This window comes from Esox lucius, chromosome 7, assembly GCF_011004845.1.
Source record: "Esox lucius isolate fEsoLuc1 chromosome 7, fEsoLuc1.pri, whole genome shotgun sequence".
NCBI lineage: Eukaryota > Metazoa > Chordata > Actinopteri > Esociformes > Esocidae > Esox > Esox lucius.
This window is the reverse complement of record NC_047575.1, coordinates 8,780,769-8,805,933: the sequence shown is the minus strand read 5'-3', so window position 1 is coordinate 8,805,933 and position 25,165 is coordinate 8,780,769. Positions and strand designations below refer to the sequence as shown.

At 40.2% G+C, this 25,165-nt stretch overlaps 1 protein-coding gene across 1 annotated transcript; it reads right to left on the bottom strand.

The window, feature by feature from the left end:
- Positions 1-902: 902 nt before the first annotated feature.
- On the bottom strand, positions 903-22,429 carry LOC105024905 (CCR4-NOT transcription complex subunit 6). Its single transcript, XM_010895193.4, has 12 exons — positions 22,321-22,429; positions 14,313-14,434; positions 13,842-14,028; positions 11,732-11,817; positions 11,375-11,476; positions 5,458-5,526; positions 4,972-5,129; positions 3,239-3,393; positions 2,971-3,125; positions 2,622-2,855; positions 2,336-2,538; positions 903-2,039 (listed from the first exon to the last, which is right to left on the bottom strand). The coding sequence occupies exons 2-12, from the start codon at positions 14,422-14,424 to the stop codon at positions 1,827-1,829; spliced, it is 1,674 nt and encodes a 557-aa protein (XP_010893495.1). The 5' UTR covers positions 14,425-14,434; positions 22,321-22,429; the 3' UTR covers positions 903-1,826.
- Positions 22,430-25,165: the final 2,736 nt, after the last annotated feature.

Genomic DNA, 25,165 nt, shown 5'->3' with positions numbered 1-25,165 from the left:
ACATTTTCTTCAACATTTATAATAAAATGTTTGCCTAAATTTACAATACAATCCTTTTATCCGAATCTGACCATACATACATGTACGAAACTATGTAATGTATTAGGACTACTTCAGTTCATAGACAATCACGTTAAGTCCAAGGTTTTTAATCAAACAAATAGCTAAGCTATTAGAAACATAACTGGTTTATTGAAGGAATAACCCTGGATTTAATAGTGGATGAACTTTGTAAGGGAAAGGTTGCTACCGGCATTTAAGACCAAGTGCCAACCATCTAACTATTGGAATAGGTTTTGGGTGGCAATAACCAGTTTTTCTTTTTTCTCAAACCATAGGTGATTTGAAACAAGTTTGCCGCTGGTCAAAAATACATATAGCCACAAATAGGCCACAAAGGACCTGTGGCGCAAAACAAGATGGGAAGCTGCCATGTCAGACTGGCCTTCAACATCTTACCTTTCTCAATAGAAAGCCCTATTGCTAAGGACCACTTAAGGTCATCCCCAGCAATCACCTTTGGTTGTTGTCATAACCTTTTCAAAGCTGATGCTCAATTCTAAAGATGGCTCTTCATGGTGTGAATAGAAGGTACATTTTAATTGCAGTTTTTAAAAAGTGGTCCCTTAAATTTTGCTCCATCGTTAAGATGGGACTACGCTATAAAATACCCAAAAAGGTCTTTGTTGGTGACCCTGCAAGTCAAGATAGCTTGCACGTATTATCACCCTAGCATTGTATGCTGAAATAGACATTTAACAGTAGTCTTTCAAAGAGATTTGGAAATGCTGTTGTGCTTTAGGTGCACAGAGCAACTGCCCAACTCCTTGCAAAATGGAACCTCTGAGCTAGAGGACCAGTTTTTAGCACCTGGAAAGGTGATCTCAGCACCAGCGAGTGCAACATTTGGCCTGCTCTCTCTAACATCCCCAAACTCTGCTATTCAACTTCATAGGACGATATGGCAAGGTGGGGGAATGGATTTGGAGTTGTAGTGGCTGACACTGACTGTGGATAATGCTGCTATATTGGCCTTGTTGATTTTTGTAGTTGATTGGTTACTGGACTGTGGTGAAAGGACCTACATATCTCACAGATGGGAGGTGGAAAACTACTGGCAATTCCATGATAAACAGTGTGACAGCCTCCCTTGAAAATAGTAACAAAACCTTTTTTATTTTTTTACTTTAGAATGTACGTCCAACAAAACCCAAGACTGTCAAGTCAAACAAACCACACCACTACTAAATGTAGTGAAATAACCCTGCCGGTGCAAAGTTTGGCAAACAGGAGTCTTGTGCCCTCATTCTGTTACCACAACCAAACTTTGCATCTGTGCCGTTTTGGAAAGTACATTTTGGCACAATCTTGAGTGGAAACTTGTTAAAAGTGGTACTTGTGCATATAGTTGAGTGGTTTGTTTAATGTTCCAGTCACTGGGTTTTGTTCTGAATGCAATTTATAAGTAAAAACTGGAGTCTCAGTGTCACTCAGTTTCTGTGGAATTGACCAATCTCCCAGGTGTATGCACTACCTGTGAATCTTATGGTTACTGCCACACAATACAATAAAAAAAAAGGATCTGTAGGTTACCTAAATAAACAAAACATCTTGGACCTCAAACTGGATTCTAGTGTGAAAAGCAGTGGTAAAGACTTAACGTCGAGATTGCTGTGAGCTGTCGCTTGGGTTAAAATCCATGTAAAACTTTGGCCATTCCCTGCTGTACTTTTGTGTTTCACATCATTATAGTGTTTCTTTATGGACATTATGGGGTGGAGTTAGAACCGGTTTCGGAGTGACAGCTCCCTATTGTGGTTCGAGGACTACCTGCGCCCTGCCAGGTGTATTCCGTTGACTGAGGATGGGCAGGAAAGGAGCAGCTCTAATTGAGCAAACAGGGAGAAGTGGTCAGAGGGGATGTGGGGATGTGGACAGCCGTTGATATTGTTTTCATGGAGCCATTGAGGATCCAGGGGTCCTAGGACTCCCAATACATTGAGTGTGGGCTGAGAGTAGAAGATGTAGTCAATGATGCCCTGCACAGAGAGAAGCAGCAGGTTAGGCATGATAGGTTCCCTGCGATACATTCCTGGCCCCAGACCTTAAGAAAACCATTCTCCGGTAGGAGCAGGAGCGTCTGTAACAGCCATCGTCTTTCAGAACGGTTGAAGCGCAGAAGCTCCTTTGAAATGCTAGAGCACCGAGTTAAGTTTTATCTGTTGTGTGTACGTACGGTGACCACTGTCTAACGAAATGCTTACTCGCCTCTTTCCATCCCAACAATTAGAAGAGTTCAACTAGTAGAGCGATGCACAAACGAAGGAGGTCTCACCTTGAAGTCGAAGGTATAGTTGGTGTACGGCATCAGGCCGTTTTCATAGGCACTCTTGAGCTTGAAGCCGTGGCTGATCCTTCCGCTGGATGTGCCGTTCTTGCCGTTGCAGTTGAAGTTGGTCAGGCTGTCGATGTAGCGCAGCTCCTTGAAGTCCTTGTGGGTGCTATCCAAACCGCCCGAGCTGAGATACTCCACCACGCCTGCAAGCAGAAACACACAGAGGTTGGTGAGCGCACTACAGTCAAGTTCACATGCTCACAGTTTGACTTTTCACTGCCCTCACCAGATTCGGGCAGGGAGTTGAGGTCGGCACACAAGACAAGCGGGACGGCGTTGGTCTCTCCGGATAAGGAGGAGAGCTTAAGGCTGCGCGTGGCCTTGTCCACAATGTTCTTCACCTCGGATAAGAACATAACGGTCTGGACCACCTTGACGTCGGAGTACTCTGGGTCCCAATGCATGTGGGCGTTGGCCACCAGGAGGAGCTGTTTCTCCATTCTGTGCAGAGACTTCCCAACTGGAATAAGACAAAGGACAATGCTAGTGTTTCGACACTGGAAACATTGAAGTCCAGTGGAATTCAGGCTATTTCGCTGGGTTGTGTATGGGTGATGCATAACCAAAGGACTCACCAGACTGCTCAATCGTCTCTCTGCGCACCTCTAGAAGTGTGGCAACGCCAATGTTGTCCTTGGTCATGACTCTGTTGAGCATTGCCTCAGAGCCATCAGAGTTGGCCATAGCCAGCTGGTTGAATTCCACCGTGTGTTTCTGCACCAGGCTAAACCTAGACCAGACAGATGACAGAAGAGGCAGAGCAGAGTGGTGAATCCTCCTGGGGTGTACGGAAAAGGCTTTTCAGATTTGCACAAGGATGCCAGGTTTCGACTTCAAACTCACTTCTCGGTTTTGTAAAATATAGCACAGCCGTCCACGTGTTTGCGGTCGCACTCTGACATGGTCCTGGCTCGGGACTTGGGGCTGAAGAAGCCCTCGTAACCCTGCTCCTTTAGCTCTGGTAGGAAGTAGTTGTAGTACTGCTCTGTTTCCACTTCCTGTTCATGAAACGCCACAATAATCCCGGTTAATCAAAATTTTTAGTATGCATTATTCAAAGGATATGACTTGTGGTAAAGGAAAGGGCATACTTCTATCTAAATACTAGACTTGAACCAGGTGGGGGAGGGCCTTGCTGTGATTATATATAGGTGCAGCAACAAAAAAAAAAGAATATTGTGGAAGATTTCCTTTTTTCTGTAATTCAAATAAATGACACCTTCATATATTCTAGACTCATTACACAGAGTAAAACATTTCAAGCCTTTTTTGTTTCCATCTTGATGATTACAGCTTACAGCCCATGGAAATCCAAAATCCAGTATCTCAAAATATTAGAATAAAGAAAAATGTCAACCAAATTAGCTAATTAATTCCCTGTGCCTTCAATCTCTCAGTCTGGTTCAGTAAACACAACCACAATCATGGAGAAGACTCCTGACTTGACAGTTGTCCAGAAGACACTCATTGACACCCTCCACGAGGAGGTTAAGCCACAGAAGGTCATTGTTGAAAGGGCTGGCTTTTCACAGAGTGCTGTATCAAAACATATTCATGGGCAGTTGACTGAAAGGGAAAAGTGTGGTAGAAAAAGGTGCACAAGCAACAGGGATGACCGCAGCCTTGAGAGAGTTGACAAGCAAAGCCGATTCAAGAATTTGGGTGAGATTCACAAGGAGTGTACTGAGGCTGGAGTCAGTGCATCAAGAGCCGCCATGCTCAGAAGTGTCCAGGAAATGGGCTACAAGTGTTGCATTCCCAGTGTCCAGCCGCTCCTGAACCAGAGACAACATCAGAAGCCTCTTACCTGGTTGAAGGAGAAAAAGAACTGGACCGTTGCTCAGCATCTAAGTTGCTTGAAGTCCAGTGTGACGTTTCTACAGTCAGTGATGATTTGGGGTGCCATGTCATCTGCTGGTGTTGGTCCACTGTGTTTTATCAAGTCCAGAGTCAATGCAGCCATCTACCAGGAGATTTTAGAGCACTTCATGCTTCCATCTGCTGACAAGCTTTATGGAGATGCTGATTTCCTTTTCCAGTAGGACTTGGCACCTGCCCACAGTGCCAAAACGATTGGTAACTGGTTTGCAGACCCAACAACACAGATGAGCTGAAGGCAACCTGGGCTTCCATAACACCTCAGCAGTGCCAAAAGCTTATTGCCTCCTTGGCTTGGAATGTTTCACTTTGTGTAATGCATCTAGAATATATGAAGGTGTCACTTCTTAATTTGAATTATGGAAAAAAATGAACTTTTCCACGATATTCACATTTATGGAGATGCACCTGTATTACCAAAGCCAAAAAAAGTTATGGATGTACCTGTGGTAAATGGTCAACTATAAACTTGGTGGTTTGAATCCTGAATGTTGATTGGCTGCAATCTGTTGTTTAGGAGACCTTATACTATGAGTATCATAAAAAGATGGCGCCGTATACAGGAACTTTGCGCTAGGTCGGCTTAAGAAAGTCCCTTAGATGTGGTATATTGGCTATATACCACAACCCCTGTCCATGCTTAACTATTCACCCTGTTTAAAATTAGTCACAACTTTTGTCATCAAACACTTGCCCACCTGTAGGCTGATGATGTCAGCATTACAGTTTATGATCTCCTGCATGATGGACTTCTTCCTGTACTCCCACTTCAGGGCCCAGGAAGGGCAGTAGCCGTAGAGCTGGCGTGTGGCATACTTATCACAGAGCACGTTGTAGCACATCACGGAGAACAGGACTAGCGCCGGGATAGGGGGACACGGACAGAAGATAACCCGCAGTCACTAAATGTGATCAATTACACTAACATTTATTTCGTTTTTGGGGTCAAAATAAGTAGCTGAATATTTAAACGTATTTGAAATTACAAAAGTACTCATATACACCCAGAAATTGGAACATAGTGTTAGAAATAAGTGTTTAGTCTGTCAAGTAGTTAATGAGCAATATTTTAACAATAATAAATATGCAAATAACACATGTACATTAACCATATCTTGTCCTTTGTCATGATGGCTGTGGCTTTGAATCCTGAAAAGTGAATAGTAAGGGTGGATGACAGTTACCTGCTGTTCGTGTCCGGTCAGGTTCGGCAAGGGCAATCCATGATCTTGATGGGGGTTGATCCGAGTTCACTGGGAATGATAGGGGGGGGGACAAAGTCAACCTTTAATGAACACTTACGAGCATAGCTTCATATAGCTTCATATTGACCACAGTCGGAGTCTAGTCGTTCCATTCACCTGTTTCCAAAATAAACTTCTCCTTCCATAAAATCTGTTAAAGCGGTCCGCCTAAATGTTTATTTATCTGAACAAGCTTTTGCCAAGTTGTTCCTTGAGCTGTCTAAGCCACTTTCCAGTCTCAGACTTATTTTTGTGATGTTCCAACATTAATGGCTTAAACAATTACTAGTCCAAATACTTTTCTAGGCAGAAACCACATCATCTTTTTTTTTTATACGAGACATGATGGAAGGTAGAGAATGAGTGCCTTGTTAACTTTATAAGTCTATGTTTGTTAACATCTATAATAATAAATCAGGATAGTAGCCAGGTGCCAAATGATCACATTCCAAGCTGCCAATCTAGCTCTCAATCTCCACAGTAATGGCTTGAACATAGACTGTATATATAATGGACGACGCCCTTTCGCTCTTTTCCATTGGTGAAAAATGAAGCCACCAGTGTCCTGATACGGCGCTGACATCTTGGACTTGCGTCTGCGCAGATAGCGATCTTGGGACCAGTTCTGCGCAGTAGTTATGCGCAGTAGCGAGAAGGAAGTAAAGCCCTAAAGCCGCGAAATCAACGGCCCAACCCCTGTGCATACCGTAATCAATCGCAAGTCCAAGTACAGTACAACCTTTGCTTGTTAAACCTAGACGATATGTTATAGCCTAACTTACATCATGTTTAACCTTAATTTAGAATAGGCATAATACAAAAATAATTGGTAACTTCTAGCTAACGATCACCTGCTAGCTATTAACATGGCTATTAACGAGGCTTTTTGTCTTTTAGCTAACGTTAGCTAGCCCATTACATTTATTTACTAATTAAATAGCTTATAAATTTAACTTACCGAAAAAAATTCAAAGATCGATTGGAAATGCCAGATCGGTTAGCACAATGTACTGCAGAACAACCCATTATGTCCGTGTGAAATTATAGAAATTTAGAGATTAAATGTAAAGTTCCAATCTCCTCAGTCCTCCGAAGATTCAGTGGCTCCTCGGCTCAGATAGCTGTCAATCACAGCTGTGAATCACGACCTCACACCACCGTTTTTAGAGCATTAAATAACTAACTAAAAACTAACTTATTTTAAAAACAAACTCTTGAATTTACATTAGGGTGATACAAACTACAGTAAATGACAGAAACCAGCTTCGGGAAAAATATATTTGAAGGGTAATTTAATTGTTTAGTTGGTCTTGCGTCCCATTGAATAACATGGGGAGGGCGGGGTTTATGACCTATACTGGGACCACTCACCAGGGGGCGATCGAGACGTTTTGGCTTCACTTTTCAGGGCTTGTGCGGCACGCTTGGGCTTGAATAAGTCCAAGGGGTTTTCAAGACAGAGAACATGCCTGCTTAGACCTGGAAGCTAGCATTCAGACCAGGTTATTTTCACTATTTAAGAGTAGCCTTTTGGACTTACTATAAGGGTATGCTACTCTGGTTAAACATTCAAGGATGAATATCACCTGATCAATCCATTCCATATTTTACACTTTAAAATGGCTTGACATTACAGCTGTTTAGAATAGGGATGGGCACGGATATTCGAATATCCGAAATGTATTTAGTATTCGAATACTTGTGTGTATTCAAATAACCCCAATTTTTTTTTACAATCTAACATTTTTACATACGACATAACATTTTTATAAAGTATAACGTTTTAAGTAGTTTTTATAACATGCGCTCCTTCACACGTTTGTTGTTTACGTTCCTCAATCAAGGTGGTAGTAGTGTGGTCGGGCCCAGTCAGTCAGAATGACGCAATATATACTTCTTAGCCTACTGTTAGTAAGTGGATGAAAGTCAACTAAATCAAGGGAAGATGGAATATATTTACAGAATGAATGTTACCTCCGGAAAAAATATTTGGCCACAAATGCTATGTAAAGTTCAGCTGTGGAATCGAAAGGCGGTTGCAGTGCAGAAAACGGTGAGTTAAGCAAATATCAAATAGCTGGCTAGCTTAGCTAACTATAGCTTCTCTAGTCTCTTCCATCCAATGATCTCAATGTTTATATTGATTAATATTGTCTTCTAGTTTAGTTTTTTTGCGTGTGAAACACACGGCTTCCTCCATACACGCAGTCAGTTTTTTGTCACACGAAATGTCATTGAGCCGATGTTACATGAGAACAACACCCTTCGCCCGTTATGGAGTAGCGCTCATGCCGTGTTATCGGTCGTTTTTAAAAACATGTATTTCGATTATCAGACCCTTTCTGATAATCAGACCACTGATGGATATTTATAAAATATCCAAAACAATGTGTTGTAATTTTGCTACCGGGCTAAAACACTGGATGTGAGCAATAACTGTCAAGTAATGGGACTCGTAACATTTGCTTTAAAATCACAAACTTTTCATTCAGGAATTCTAGTAAAAGTTATTAAGATACGGAGGGTTCTTTAAATTTGTAAATTCTGCGGGGTTACGGGTTGATGGTGCCTATCGCCACTTCCCTTGCCTGGCCCCGACAGGCGTTTATGTTAAAACAGAAAAAGAAACAGTAATGTACTTTTGCAGGAGAAGGTAAGCACAGCCGGCCAAGAAAAGTGAATGTCTCTTACTGACTGACTACCCTTTGTTAAGTAGCATAATGGTTAGAGACGTGCAAACAGCAGGTACCGCGATCGAATCTCGTCAGTCAAAACCAAGCGTGCCGCACAAGCCCTGAAAAGTGAAGCCAAAACGTCTCGATCGCCCCCTGGTGAGTGGTCCCAGTATAGGTCATAAACCCCGCCCTCCCCATGTTATTCAATGGGACGCGAGACCAACTAAACAATTAAATAACCCTTCAAATATCTTTTTTCCGAAGCTGGTTTCTGTCATTTACTGTAGTTTGTATCACGCTAATGTAAATTCAAGAGTTTGTTGGTTTTTAGTTAGTTATTTAATGCTCTAAAAACGGTGGTGTGAGGTCGTGATTGACAGCTATCTGAGCCGAGGAGCAACTGAAGCGCCAACAGGCTTTTTTCGCGATCTTCGGAGGACTAAGGAGATTGGAGCTTTAAATTTAATCTCTAAATTTCTATAATTGATATAATTTCACACGGACATAATGGGTTGTTCTGCAGTAGATTGTGCTAACCGATCTGGCATTTCAAATCGATCTTTGAATTTTGTTCGGTAAGTTAAATTTATAAGCTATTTAATTAGTAAATAAATGTAATGGGCTAGGTAACGTTAGCTAAAAGACAACAAGCCTCGTTAATAGCCATGTTAATAGCTAGCAGGTGATCGTTAGCTAGAAGTTACCATTTATTTTTGTATTAGGCCTATTCTAAATTAAGGTTAAACATTATGTAAGTTAGGCTATAACATATCGTATTTTAATGAGGTTGAAGTGGAACGGAGCAGACAGAGTTCACAGGAGCAGGACTCCACTTCCAAAACAGTGCAGAGTGTGCTTGCGATTGATTACGGTATGCGCATTCTGCGAGGGAGAGTGAGGGCGGGGCACAGGGGCGGGGCCGTTGATTTTGGCTTTACTTCCTGCTCGCTACTGTGCATAACTACTGCGCAGAACTGGTCCCAAGATCGCTATCTGCGCAGACGCAAGTCCAAGATGTCAGCGCCATATCGGGACACTGGCGGCTTCAGTTTTCACCAATGGAAAAGAGCGAAGGGGCGTCGTCCATTTTTTTATGGTCAATGGTCAAAACAAATTATGCATTAGGATTTGTACCTGACAGACAAAACTTTGCTGGATACAACCTTCAGTAGCTAAGTTATGGTAAGCCTAAAATAAAACTGTTTACGTTTATATTGTGACTATTTCTTGTGGAATTTCGAGGTATGCATCTGTGCATGCTTTTTGGGGTAATATAGGCAAGATTAAAATTCCTTGGGCTGTGAAAGAGTAGGGGTTTCCACGATTCTCTCTTCACTTGACGAAAAAGTCAGTTATCGTCACCTATATTAATAGTTATCAATGTCATTCACAAATGAAAGAAAAACGAATGTTTTTGTGCCATGAAATGAAACAGCTGGCATTGTATAGTTAGCTAGCAATTGCTCAATTCTTATGACTATTCCAGGTAGCAAGTTATTAGAAACCAGTAAGCTTATTACTGGCTAAATGGCCAGTGTCAAAAGCTATACATTTTATAAATGCTATTTGTGGTGGTGGTAAACTTAATAAGAAACATTAGTCGGTTTAACACCATGCTCAATGGTGTTTAGCGAAATATTCAACCTGGCGTGATATTAACATGCAACAAAGTTATCTAATGTCTAGATGACGACAAGCATATGTGTGGTGTACTGGTTAAGTACACACACTCTCGCGAGGGAGACCAAGGTTCCAGGCAAATAAGGTTAACAACAGTTATCACTTAATTGTTGGCAGGCTGAACTAGGCTTGCCTAGTCCCTTTTCTGGTTTCATTAACCAAATTATTATTATTATTATTAGCAATTATGGTGTGTTCTTTAGCCAATATTTTTGTGACCACTTAGTGATTTACATCAACAATCTGTGCATTAGCCACCACTCATCTGGAAAAGGCTTTCCACAACATTTTGTGGGAGTGTCTGTCGGAATTTGTGCCCATTCTGCCCAAAGAGCATTTGTGAGGTCAGGCACTGATGTTGAACAAGAAGGCTTGCAATTGTAATCCTGGCATCCGACACCCAGATTCGTCTATCAGATAGTGAAACATGATTCATCACTCCAGAGAACACGTTTTCCACCTCTCCAGAGTCCATTGGCATCATGCTTTAAAACACTTCAGCTGACACTTGGCATTGCGCATGTTAATGTGAAGCTTGTATAAAGCTGCTCGGCCAAGGAAACCCATTTTGTGAAGCTCCTGACACACAGTCCTTGTGCTGATGTTGCTTCCAGAGGCAGTTTGGAACTCTGTGGTGATTAATGCAACAGATAATAGGTGATTATTTTTGTGCTACACGCTTCAGCACTCAGCAGCCCTGTTCTGTGAGTTTGTGTGGTCTACTACTTTGTGGCTGGGCTGTTGTTGCTCCTAGATGCTTCCACTTCACAACTATAGCACTTACATTTGGACAGGGGCAAATCTAAAAGGGTAGAATTGTCATGAACTGACTTGTGGCAAAAGTGGCATATGCTATGACACTGCCACGTTTAAAATCACAGAACTCTTCAATATTACCCATTGTACTGCCAATGTTGGTCTATGGAGATTTTATGGCTCTGTGCTGTATTTTATTCTACTGTGAGCAATGGGTGTGGCTGCAACACAATAAGCATATGGGGTGTCCACATACTTTTGGCCATATAGTGTAGTTATACCAGTGTATAATTTCTACTATCCATACCGCCCCCTCTAGAATTAAGATCAACCAAACTAGCTGCTGTCAGAAATTTAGTGCAGAACACTGATCTAGTCGCTGTCAGAAAGTTAGTGCAGAACACTGATCTAGTCACTGTCAGAAAGTTAGTGCAGAACACTGATCTAGTCGCTGTCAGAAAGTTAGTGCAGAACACTGATCTAGTCACTGTCAGAAAGTTAGTGCAGAACACTGATCTAGTCGCTGTCAGAAAGTTAGTGCAGAACACTGATCTAGTCGCTGTCAGAAAGTTAGTGCAGAACACTGATCTAGTCGCTGTCAGAAAGTTAGTGCAGAACACTGATCTAGTCACTGTCAGAAAGTTAGTGCAGAACACTGATCTAGTCGCTGTCAGAAAGTTAGTGCAGAACACTGATCTAGTCACTGCCAACACATTTAAAAAACCTTTGACTGTGTTTGGACTCACCTCGTTTGGTCCCTGCCAGATGGTCCAGAAGGTAGTTGAGCAGTTTCCTTGTGCCATCGTGCTCCTGGTAGAGACTCAATATTTCTTGTGCAAGTGGGTTGCCTAAGGAGGATACAGCAAAAAATGAAAACCCAATGAAAACCTGAAGCCAATTTAAATGAAACTGAATACATTGCTGCAAATATTTCTCCCTAAACTCAATTCTAGAAATCAATTCTATGAGCAACTAGAGGCAGACAAAATATTATATTAAGGTTTAAAATACACACACACAATCATCAGATTACCTGCCTGAAAGCATTAAATATTCCATCAACTGCACCACAACTAAGCAAACCATAATGAGGCAAATATTACCTTTTAATCCAAGTGTTTGTAACTGAAACAGTTTCCCGAGCTCAAACGGTAAAACACGCAACTGGTTGTTGTTTAAAAGAAGTTCCCTGTGGAATACATGAGGTAAAAATACCAGTCAAGAATCAGAAGATGACATCCAGATATTAAGAAGGATTTTTCCTCTGGTCCCCTGTGCTGTAGAAAGCCCTTGGTAAAGCAAATGTTCATGTGTAAATTGGTATGTATTAAGGTAATTTCCATGTCTGCTTGGACGGTTATTGAACAATGTTTCATTGGGTCACATGTGCAGGAGAGGAGATTCATCACTGATACAAATAACAATAAGCAGGTGTTCCCATACGCTGGTTAGCAACCCACCAAAATGGCTGGTAAGATTGACAGATCAGCACTAGCAAAATGCACCTGCATTTGGTGGGTGTTTATTTCATTTCCTGATGTAATCGCTTTTTTAAATCCTTGGAAAGGGAGTATACGTTGTGTACAAAGAGGGGCAGAACTAATAACACAGTAGTTAACAAAGGCGCAACTGCATATCTTTTAATTTGAAATTATAACTATATAAAACATTTGTGACTAATAGGAGCAGGCCTAATCATAGTCCTTCACTATAGAATGACACATACACCATATTTTTCTTAGCTCTAGTAAACAAAGTTTTTAGGGAGACAAACTGATACTGCAGGTGTGGGGAAACAGGATACTAACCACCTCTCTGTATTGTTCTCCTGCATCAGGTCAATAGTCCATTTACCAGAGACACGAGGTATGGAGCGATGGCAGACCAGTGTGGTGCAATAAAAGTTTAAATAAAACGTTGTTTTGACATTGCAATGTCATAGCCATTGATAATGCCGGTCTAACATCGTTTACAGATGATTATGTTGTCCCATCACCCAGTCCTATGTCTACTAATTTCAGATTCACCTATGTTTGGTAATGTTATGCCAATCCACGTTTTCTGGTCATGGACATGGTTAGTTATGAAGAATTGGGAACTATCCATCAATCCATCCATCAAGACCAAATTAGCTCATGAAAACTTGGACAGGATATTCAAACCGCATGTGATAGTCAAGAGTTGACTGAGGTGGAGGAAAACAAAACCAAGCCTTCAGTTTATTCAGCTAAATATATTTTATATAGGCTACCTTATGTTATCGGCACAATGGACTGACAGCCCTCTCTGGGATTAGCAGGCATTATAGCCTATGCCAACGTAAACTGAAACAATATATAAACAATTATATAAAAATATGGCACATTTGCTTTGTTCTACTATTAGACTTACTCTCTTCCTCAGTCTAATAAGGTTTTATGTACAGGTATGCCTTTTGTATACCAGTGTGTAAGTGGTAAATTGTATACCAGTGTGTAAGGGGTAATGGATTAGGGAAGTGTTAATGGATTTACAAGCAAAACAGCAAGGAAAAATTCAAACAGACTAAACACCACCATTTTGTTTTACTGGATCAGTGAAATGGCAGGGAAATTGACATGGTGGCTTTGATCTTTTTCCGTTTTCTCCCAAGACCCCTTTCAGATTTTAGATAAAGCTGCTATAGCAACAATAATCCAGATTTATTGCAAATGACGTACAATATTTTGTTACTACACAAAAAAATGTCAGTGCATAAGAAAACAATTTACAGTAAATTGAAAAAAAAAAAACACTGATTTACCACCAACATGCTTGACCTCCTTTTTCATGCCATGACAATGTATCACGGGCAATAACTTCTTCAGTATTTGATTACAAAAAATATTCTAAAATGTTGTAATTTCTTTACAGACCAAGGAATTGTCCAATCAGCAGACTTCAAAATTCCCGAGAAGGTAAACCACAATGTGTCCTTACAGATAAAAAAAATATATATATCAGATATACAATGTCATAGTACTGTCAAGTTGCCACTGTCCATATATGTGAAAAGGAATTTCCCCTGGACATTTTTAACTGACAGTACATGCCACTATGGATGTATAGGATTAGGAGGCTCAGTCATTACATTCTGGTATATATAATTTACAACGAGGAAGATAAACCAATGCTAATTTACATCTCTGAACTACAGCAAAACAATCTTTACTACAGTTTCTGACTAGGACTGACCTGAGAGACACCATGTTGCCAAGCTCGGCAGGCAGGCTCCTGATTTTGTTGGATGAGAGGTCCAGGTACACCAGGTTTTGAAGTTTGGCAATATCAGGAGGGATACGAGAGAGGGAATTATCGCCGATATGAAGAGCAGTGAGGTGAGTCAACGTCCATAACGAGGTGCTCAGACTTCTTACTTTACCTGCCGAGACAAGCAAGGGATTCACAGGACAACAGAGTGGGTCAGTGACAACAGACACCGAAAACAGCACAGAAATTGTTATTTAAAAATGGAAACAAGTGACACATAAGCCTGCCATGTGGAAGTCATCCAATAATAACAACTAGGTCTATAATCCAATACAAGAGCTCTCACAAAGTATTCAGTGTTTCTTAACTTGGTGCCCTAAAGTCATTCATTCGTTTAAGTGCAAGAGCAAACAGAACTAGGAGCAGGACATTAGAATATGTGATGCTAGTGCTCACCGCTAATTTCAAGCTCAGCCCAGTACGACTTCTTCCCATTCGCTGCCTCCTCAGTGGACATTATTGTGTACATCCGCCTCGGGTCGGGCGGATCATATTTTTCCTTGGGCATCCCTGTAGTACTGAAAAAGACGAAAACACAGTTCGTGATCAACATTTTTCAAACACATCCAAACATATCTATGGCACTTCTTTAAACTACTTCCAGTGCAGTCCCCCAGATTAACACAGGCGGTGCTGAGTCTTTCAGTTGGTGGCACCAGCAGACGATTTGGTAATAAGCACCATGATTTTATTCAGCAATTAGGTTATAAGTCTGTTTGTTATTTGTTAAGAAAGCAATTATGACTACAACTTTTACAGTCATTTTACCAGTTAAGTGTGCAAAGAACACTCAAAGCAAGGAATGGGAGAAGGTCATGTGGTCTGATGAGACAAAAATAGAGCTTTTTGGTCTAAACTCCACTCGCCATGTTTGGAGGAAGAAGAAGGATGAGTACAACCCCCAAGAACACCATCCCAACTGTGAAGCATGGAGATGGAAACATTATTCTTTGGGGATGCATTTCTGCAAAGGGGACAGGACGACTGCACTGTATTGAGGGGAGGAAGGAGGGGGCCATGTATCGTGAGATCGTGGCCAACAACCTCCTTCCCTCAGTAAGAGCATTGAAGATGGGTCGTGGCTGGGTCTTCCAGCATGACAACGACCCGAAACACACAGCCAGGGCAACTAAGCATATCAAGGTCCTGGAGTGGCCTAGCCAGTCTCCAGCCCTGAACCCAATAGAACATCTTTGGAGGGAGCTGAAAGTCCATATTGCCCAGCGACAGCCCCAAAACCTGAAGGATCTGGAGATGGTCTGTATGGAGGAGTGGGCCAAAATCCCTGCTGCAGTGTATGCAAACCTGGTCAAGAACTACAGGAAACGTATGATCTCTGCAATTGCAAGCATAGGTTTCTGTATCAAATATTAAGTTCTGCTTTTCAGATGTATCAAATACTTATGTCATGCAATAAAATGCTAATTAATTAATAAAAAATCATACAATGTGATTTTCTGGATTTTTGTTTTAGATTCCGTCACTCACAGTTGAAGAGTACCTATGATAAAAATTGCAGACTTCTAAATTCTAAACCTGCACAATCGGCAATGTATCAAATACTTGTTCTCCCCACTGTATTTACTAGTGACTCAAGTATTAGCCAAAAATGACAGGTTAGAGATAATTATTAAGGATATTCGTGTGTCCATCTGTGAAGTAGTAGCACATGTGCAAATCTTTGGAATTACCCCAACAGTTAATGTTATATTAAAAATATAGTGCACCTGAGATGAATGGAGCCACCTTAACCAACAAGCATGGATCTAGCTCATTAGGACCAGACAATTTCTTAGTGTTTATAGAGATCAGAGCATCAAGCCCTCACATTTTCTGTGAATATTCTCAGGGAAAAGCCTTGACAAGTGTCGTATTTTCAGCACAAATACCTGGTTAACATCCTGTTTATTTCCTTGACTACCAAGCCTGGTGACAGTAAAATGATTTTCAAAGTTGCCAGCTGTAATAAAGTGGCTGTTAAAAGCATTAACAATGGTATTCCTGTCAGTAATAGAACCAATCTCCAAAACTAACTGCGTTGGTAAGGTAGGATATGAGGTGTGTTTAAATGATTTCACTGTTTTCCAGAATTTTGCTGGATTCCCATTTCAATTGAGTTTTTACAATTTGCTGCAAGTGTTTTGCAGTTGCCTAAATCTGAGCCAATCAGAACTTAGATCTGTTTTTCTAGACTTGGCTCACGCCTTATTTTGATTATAAATGGCCTCAAATAAGTCAGCAGTAAACCAGGGTCTTGAGCAATTCCGTATTTGTGCTTTCTGAATGGGGTGCACTTATCAGCAATGGAATTAAACATACTAGTAAAATGCTCTAAGGCCAGCTCAGCATTAGTAAAAGCACAAATGCAATCCAAGTTAATATGTTCAAAATCTTGTAAAAAGCTTGTTCATCAAAATTTTTATAAATTCAAAACTGAAGCGAGGTAAGGCCCGCTGGATTCTATCATCTCTGATATACACTCACTTAAAGGATTATTAGGAACACCTGTTCAATTTCTCATTAATGCAATTATCTAATCAACCTATCACATCGCAGTTGCTTCAATGCATTTAGGGGTGTGGTCCTGGTCAAGACAATCTCCTGAACTCCAAACTGAATGTCAGAATGGGAAAGAAAGGTGATTTAAGCAATTTTGAGCGTGGCATGGTTGTTGGTGCCAGACGAAACGGTCTGAGTATTTCACAATCTGCTCAGTTACTGGGATTTTCACGCACAACCATTTCTAGGGTTTACAAAAAATGGTGTGAAAAGGGAAAAACATCCAGTATGTGGCAGTCCTGTGGGCGAAAATGCCTTGTTGATGCTAGAGGTCAGAGGAGCATGGGCCGACTGATTCAAGCTGATAGAAGAGCAACTTTGACTGAAATAATCACTTGTTACAACCGAGGTATGCAGCAAAGCATTTGTGAATCCACAACACGCACAACCTTGAGGCGGATGGGCTACAACAGCAGAAGACCCCACTGGGTACCACTCATCTCCAATACAAATAGGAAAAAGAGGCTACAATTTGCACAAGCTGGACAGTTGAAGACTGGAAGAATGTTGCCTGGTCTGAGGAGTCTCGATTTCTGTTGAGACATTCAGATGGTAGAGTCAGAATTTGCCGTAAACAGAATGAGAACATGGATCCATCATGCCTTGTTACCACTGTGCAGGCTGGTGGCGGTGGTGTAATGGTGTGAGGGATGTTTTCTTGGCACACTTTAGGCCCCTTAGTGCCAATTGGGCATCATTTAAATGCCACGGCCTACCTGAGCATTGTTTCTGACCATGTCCATCCCTTTATGACCACCATGTACCCATCCTCTGATGGCTACTTCCAGCAGGATAATGCACCATGTCAAAAAGCTCGAATCATTTCAAATTGGTTTCTTGAACATGACAATGAGTTCACTGTACTGAAATGGCCCCCACAGTCACCAGATCTCAACCCAATAGAGCATCTTTGGGATGTAGTGGAACGGGAGCTTCATGCCCTGGATGTGCATCCCACAAATCTCCATCAGCTGCAAGATGCTATCCTATCAATATGGGCCAACATTTCTAAAGAATGCTTTCAGCACCTTGTTGAATCAATGCCACGTAGAATTAAGGCAGTTCTGAAGGCGAAAGGGGGTCAAACACAGTATTAGTATGGTGTTCCTAATAATCCTTTAGGTGAGTGTATACTGCAGTGGTCACTAATATCTAGTGGAAAGATGCCCCTAGCCAGATTTGTCTGGTACATTTGTAAAAATGTTATCAATTAGCACAGACTTCGTAGGAACCTTAAGGTTAGACCTTGTGGGATTGTTGTTTAGCTGTGTAAGGTACAGCTTGTTACAGAACTCTTTTAGGCCATCTGAGTCCTGTGTTTGCCAGTCCAGATTAAAATCTCCCATGATAACAACCTAAGAAGATATAAAAGTTGGCTAGCAACTCAGTTAACAGTTTGAGCATATTTTTAATAGATTATAGCTGAGAGGTAATTTTTTGTGTAAGTCGCTACACCTCCACCCTTACTCAGTCATTCTACTCTGAATACATTGTATCCATCCAAAGCTATCTGCATCATTGATGCTCTTAGTTAACCATGTTTCAGATTAAATCAGATCATCTGGATTTGCCTGATGTAGTAGAATCTTAATGAAGTCCAACTTAATAAACGTCTTACATTTACACTAATAATAAGGCCATTGACAGGTTTCCCTTTAACTTGCAATCCGAGTATCTTATGTTTGTTTGAAATCATGTAGGGGGACGAGGCAACTTGATCCGCTGCAGATTATTATTTAATGTTCTCAGCTATCATGCCAATAAACTAAGTGCATACTGTTTTTAGCATAGGTTGGATTGATAGTGATCGTATTTCTTTATTTTAGAAAAATCTCTGATTTGAACGGCATATTGAATGTCACTATACGCTCTCAGATTTATCATGCACTTGGTTTACTCTATTGTTCTGCCTCTTTCAACACTTAATTTTGAAAATTCCTGTTGCACAGGGCAGTGGGTGCCTACCTGTTCCATATGCTAACATGGAAGCTGTTGTCTCAGTAACTCTCTGGTCACTAGGAGGGGTGAGTGAAAGGGATAGATGGCTGACATACACAACTCGCAAACCAGATACAGTTCAGGATATCAGGACAAAAATGTCACCTTTTGACAAAATCACAAAACATGGAGTTCTATTTTTAAGGTTGGGCTGATGCACACAATTCACATTTGAATTAAAATGGCCAATAAAAAGGGTTGCAAAATGATGGAGCCAGTAACCATGCAAATGATTCAGGAGAGTTGAAGAGTGGGGAAACCTCATAGGTATTCGGGCCAAGTGATTTCACACATATGTTCCAACCAAGTTAAGTGGGTCAATGCACAAGCCACCTTGGGGAGTCTCTAGGGTGTGATGAAATCAGGAAATCCCTGCTGACAATGCTAGACAATTTGCATTGCCTATGGTACCACTAAACCACTTATCAGCAAGTTGTGCAGACAAAGTTCAAACTCGCATTACTAATTATACTTCCTCTGATTACATTTAGGTTACTCCAGATATCAAGTCTAGGTTAACTGTATCTATTGTACTGTATATTCTATGTTGTATCCTTGTTATCATCCATTAACATGGGCTGCCACTTAGTTGTGTGTGTGTGTGTAATATTAGCAGATAACAATAATTTAAAAAAAAAGGAATTCTGGAAAATATTAAACCGATTTTCTTTTTTTAAACATAGAGGAGATTTTATAACACCCCCTTTAGAGCAGTTTATTAAGACTTATTTAGCTGGGTATTTTGACAGAAAACAATATAAATACTTTCTGTCGTACAATAAGGATCTGTACTTCACAACAATTTAATGTGGTACTCAATTTTATTTATATGGAACCAGATTTTTCATTTTAATAGCATGTGTTCCTTTTGAAAAATGCCAGCATACAGCCCTGAGTCAAACCCAAATTGGAGGTATTTGCAAACATTCTTGATGAAAACCTATTTCTCTCATTCTGAGACTACTGGGGTTTCAGACACTACACTAAAACCAAGCTGTAGGCGGCTTCTCCAAACTGACATAAATTCAGTGCAACAAATTGAGATCTGTCTTGTGGCTAACGAAAGAGCCCATAAAACAAGCGGCTGTTATGTGAGCCCTCTTAGGAGAGACATAGAAAACCTCTTGGATATTTAGTACATACTGTATATCATGGGTAGGCAACTAGACTTAGTGGCTGGACAATTATTTGGAGAGATAGTTGGAATACAATTCTTAAAAGTAATTTGTTTTTCAAGGCCACAGAGACTCCATTTAAAATTTGAACTCAAATAGCCAAGAAAAAAGGTTGCAAAATTCTGAGGTCTGGAGCCCTGCCATAAATTCAGAATTAAAGAGTGGGACAAGCCTTCCTCCTTAGATTTATCAACCCTTTAAACCCCATAAAGGAAGGTTAGTGATTTGGAAACTGCCCCAGCTGCTTGCCAAAGCGAATTAGCAAGCTAACTTCCGGTTTGTCTGTCAGGCTAACTAGAAATGTTGTATGGCTGCAAATGTATGCTACACTAGCAGTGGAGGTAGTATTACAACAGCATGGCACACAATGCTGTCACTTGGTGTTTGTGTTGATGTGCTGAATCTGCCAAAAAAATCGGCCACAAACGTTCACTTATCTATAAAAAGTAATGTATTGAGAATTGTGTTCCCACAGGTCACATTCACTTTTAAAAAAAGTTTCAACTTTCAAAACGCCGACCCTCTGTGTTCTAATTTAACAAACATGGTGAGCTCATTGCTCTAGAATGTAGGAAAAAATAGGCTTACAGAATGCTGAGAGAACATTTCTTTATGGTTTTATGAATCACAGGTTAAAGTAAATCTGAATATTATAGTGAATACTCAATGTAGAATACTCAATTGAAAGAATTGATGAAATACTTTTATATGCTGTTATAGCATGTTAGAAAAAAATTCTACCTCTGGACACACACAGATCCTCATTCATTGAATGCTTTACTTGAACAGGATTTCCTTTTTGATATCAATCATTGTGCATGACACTAATAATCAAACTCTGGATTTAATTTGATGCAAATCATTGTCACAGAATCTTGAATTGAGATAATTCCTAATGAAGAGGAGTACCTCCCTGCGAAACCAGCCCATGTTTCACTGAGTTATTAACAAAATGCTTTTTAGAGTGGCCTCAGTCAAATGATAAAACTATGAAGTATTTATTTCAGTTAAAGTGTAGTGTTTACTTGTTTAATGTTTCAAACATGCGTAATTTAACCCAAGTAATGGCTAAATGAAAGCACACGTTTAAAATATCATGCTTCAAGCTACAGGAGAGACAAAGAGGGTTGAAAGTAACACAATGTTAACTAATGATATGGACACATAACCTAGCAATAAAAATGCAGCTCACAGCTTCTCCTGCCACAGTCCCTACACAGGGCTGCCAGATTTTACTGACATATACCACCCAATTACCTGCAGACTCTACAATATTTTTTTTTACTATACAACCCTATATGTAAATAGACCTGCCCAAGCCCATTTTTGCCTGCACATTGTCATAAAAAAATAGTCAAATTGCAGGGGAAAGTATATGTATCAGTGACATTTTAAATGCTTATTAGGGTTAATAGTCTGCATGGGTTACGGTATTAATCATGTCTTGAACATTAAATATGGCCGAATGGTGTAGGGCAGCTTACAAGCACAAATAAGTATGCAAGAGCTCAATACTGTGCATAGTTTACATGAACGCAGTGTCAAATTGAAGAAGAGTGCACTCTTTAAACCAAGGTAAACTCATAACCATAATTTTTCTTGGTTTTTATACTATTTATGTTTTTTGATATTAGCAGATTCTCAGTATCCCAGCAGCATTCTAGAACTCAATTGGTTAAATTAAAACAGCGAATACTTTTTGGTGATTTGTGTTTAATTTTGCTGTGGTAAAAAAACATTTGTCAGCATGTTTATTTTCATAACTCTAAGCTTCATTTTAACCAATTTGAAAACCCAATGTCATTGACAATGTAGACCTGTGGTCAAAAACACTGCTGTAATAGGTTTGCACGACTGTTTAGGTAAAAAAATTAAGGCAACTATAGGTCATAATCTCTGGTATGCCACCATCTCTAGTATAAGGCTATACCCAGTAATAGTACGCACAATTTGAATAACATGTCATCATGTTTAAGACTAGTACTTTACCAACACAGAATTGAGTTATGAGTACCAAACCTATATTTTTTTTGTCTAACGTTCTTTTTAATACATCTTGTTTTGTACTGCCTACAACATAAAACAGTTTATTCCTGTTGTTAAATGAGGTCCAGAATCATCGTTAGCTACTGCATTGTGTAGAAGTTGGATTGCTAACATTACAACATAGCATGTACATCTAGCTGGTTATTCGAAGACTGTCTACTGACTATACATGAGATAGTTAATATTAACTATCTCTGTAGTTATACCTTACCTAAATAACGTCACGTTGGACAGTGAATGTAAACGTTACTGGTCATTGGGCATCACTGTACTGTACTACTAGTGCGTTGACATCAACGTCCAGTTAGTTTGCTAACAGTAATAGTACAATAGTTTATAGGTAGCAAAGAACTAATGCCTTTTACATGATTAGTAGATCTGTTTTGCTGCAAACTACAGTAGTAACTGCGCGTAGTTACACATTAACAGCAAACGTTAGCTTTCTATTTTCATGTAAACATTTCCAATTTTACTTAGTTACCTAGCATTCGTTTGTTATGTAGCTAGATACTGTAACAGCTAACTTGGTTAACTGATTGATAAGGAATACGATAGAACGCTAGCTACATCTCACGTACACACCTAAAACACAGTTTTATATGTATGTTAGATTTTGCTGGGTTTACCTGTATAACCATACCAGTGCGAGTAGCTACGTGTTTCCTTTGTTTCTAATTCACTTTGTGTCAGCTGTTAACCACTGAAAGAAAACAAGAATCATGGCGTCCGTCAGAGTTTTGGTCTGAGATAACAACATTCGTCGTAATTGGCTATTTCAGAAACGACGAAGGCCATTGGGCCAGTGGCTCGCACATCGCCTCCAAACGGTTGACGCTGACACAGAAAACATATGCAACACATTTTTCTAGAGTGTTATTAGGTTTTTGCAGCAATACAATGTAAAGGTTTACATGGTACAATACAGGTATTATAATTTAGCAGGCGTTAAAAAAAAATCTGAAAATAGAAACTGGACCAAATGAGCAGAAGAATGTGGTTGGATATTGAAAATCCAATTGGATTAGTCAAAATAAGGTTTAAGTTAACACAACGGCTCAGTGTACTACGTTTTAGCCTCTTGGATAGGGAGCATCAACGACTCAAATAATATTGCTAGACCTTTGGCAACACTGTTGTATGCCAAACACAACTAAATTCCTGTTGTACACTACAGCAGTGCAGTGTTTTCCAGTACCATTGGGGAGCAGCAGATAACAGCATTAGAATCGGCTGCCAATTTTGAAGCGTACCATCAGCAGGGGTTTTCAAAGTCGGGGTTGCGATCCTGGGAAAGTTGTTGTGGGGTCAACCCAAAATACTTTGATTAAAAAGTATCAATATTTTTTTTGTCACAGGAAATTAAACAATTCCTTATTACATGTATGGAACTATAAGTCTTGCTCAGAAAGATTGGATAAACGTTCATACCATAAAAATAAAGTGTCTAACTAAATAGATTAACTTTCACATAGTCCTAAGGCCTTTTCACTCTGCATTGTTATTTCCCTGGCTATCTTAGTCCCAGGCTAAGACTGGCCTATGGCCAGTTTACACAATAGTTTGTTTACCCTGGGCAATGGTTTAACCCTTGGCTAAGGATTCACACTTGTATTCTTAAAAACTGGGCTGACGCACAATGAGACCATACTCTATCTCTGACAAAATACAAAGGTTACATTCTCTCTGGCACGCTAATGTTACATTGTACATCACTGACAGGTATTGTTTATTCTGTCATGATTCAACTTTATGACATCGGCTGATCATGTCTGTTGTAAAAAGGGCTTTATAAATAAATGTGATTGATTGATTGATTAATTCAAACATCACGTCTCGATGAACAAAATATATTAAAGATCAAAATATTTACTGTACACTGTGTACTTCGTTGAGAACAAAATGAAGTAACAACGGTCAAAGGAAACCAAAATCACAAACCGATTGAGGGCTGGATTCAAACTAACACTGAAAATCAAAGAAAACAATTGAAATCACAGGCTGTTCCAACTGGCGTGAATTTCATCACGGCAACTCATAATGTGACTCTGTAGTGTGTATGGCCCCCGCGTGCCTGTATGCACTCCCAACAACATCTGGGCATGCTCCTGATGAGACAGTGGATGCTGTCCTGAGGGATCTCCTCCCAGTCCTGAATCAGGGCATCTTGGACAGTCTGTGACACTACTTTTTGGAGTCAAATGCACCGATACATAACATCCGAGAGGTTCTCAACTTATTTTCCAAACGTCAGGGTTTGTATGTTTTTGGGTGTCTTCTTCTACAACAGACACAGGAGTTAATGCATGTTTAATAAAAAATCCTTAAAGGGATAGTTCGTCCAAAAATCATATTTCAGTGACAGTCCCCTTACCCCGATTAAGACCTTCAGGCACATAGAGTAATTTTTTAAAACCATCCATTATTCAGTTCTGTCTCAGTCAGTAATTAGCGTTATTAGCATCGTTCAAATTCATGAATGGAAACCATACATACTATTGCAAGCGGAAAACTATTCTAAAACAGTGCAAACTAAGACAAGTGGTTTTGTTTACCTCAAAGAACATGACAATGTTGTATTCCTCAAAATAAAGTTCACATTTTCTAATTTCAAATTAACGGGTGCTTCCTGTGATTACTTTTTGTTTACAATTGTATCAATCCACGTGTTTGTTCGGGAAGAGTAAGTGTATACACACAGCCTTTTGGGGGCCCTACGCAAAATTAGATTTTTTGCCCCCTCTCCCCTATTGGTCGGAGGCACCCTAGCAGTCAGGGGCCCCCCTAGCAGTCGGGGGCCCTAAGCGACTGCTTGTGTTGCTTATGCCTGGAGCTGGCCCTGTATATACAGTAAATGAAAGTTAGTATTCGGTGTCTAGATATCTCAAAAGCAAGTTTTCTGATTAGTCTTTGATATTCACCTCGAACACCTTGTTTACTTGAGAGAGAAAGGAAAATACATAATATTATATTATGTCTGAATCTGAATACGAGCAGGAAGAATATTTTTCAGGATATAGCCTTACATGTTCTAACCATAATAAACAGATGATGAACTGACCGAATAGAAGCTTGGAGAGCAGCAAAAAGGGGGTGATGGTGAACACATTAAAGGGATAGTTAGTCTAAAAATCATATTTATCCAAAAAATCACTTACCAAGTTAGTCCAGAATGGACATAGAGCCACTTTTTCCAACCATCCATTATTCAGCTCTGTCCCCGGCTGTAATTAGCATTTTTAGCATCGTCCAAATTCATGAATGGAAACTGTGCATCCCACTACAGCAAAGCTGCATTGCAAGCGAAAACTACCCAAAAACACCAGGTGTGGTGCTGGCGCTGTCACTCCTGTCACTCCTAGCTGTTTGTCTTTCTGGTATCGCCTCAGCTAACTCTATTCACTGACATGTAACGTTATAATCAAGAGACCTATCACTAGCAACCGCTAGCAACACAGAGTAGCATACCGGTAG

Coding starts and splice junctions, on each gene's coding strand:
- LOC105024905 (XM_010895193.4), bottom strand. CDS start 14,424: ATGCCCAAGGAAAAATATGATCCGCCCGACCCGAGGCGGATGTACACA. Junction 14,029..14,312: donor GGCTGAGCTTGAAATTAGCG/GTGAGCACTAGC, acceptor TTGTCTCGGCAG/GTAAAGTAAGAAGTCTGAGC. Junction 3,126..3,238: donor ATATTTTACAAAACCGAGAA/GTGAGTTTGAAG, acceptor TGTCTGGTCTAG/GTTTAGCCTGGTGCAGAAAC.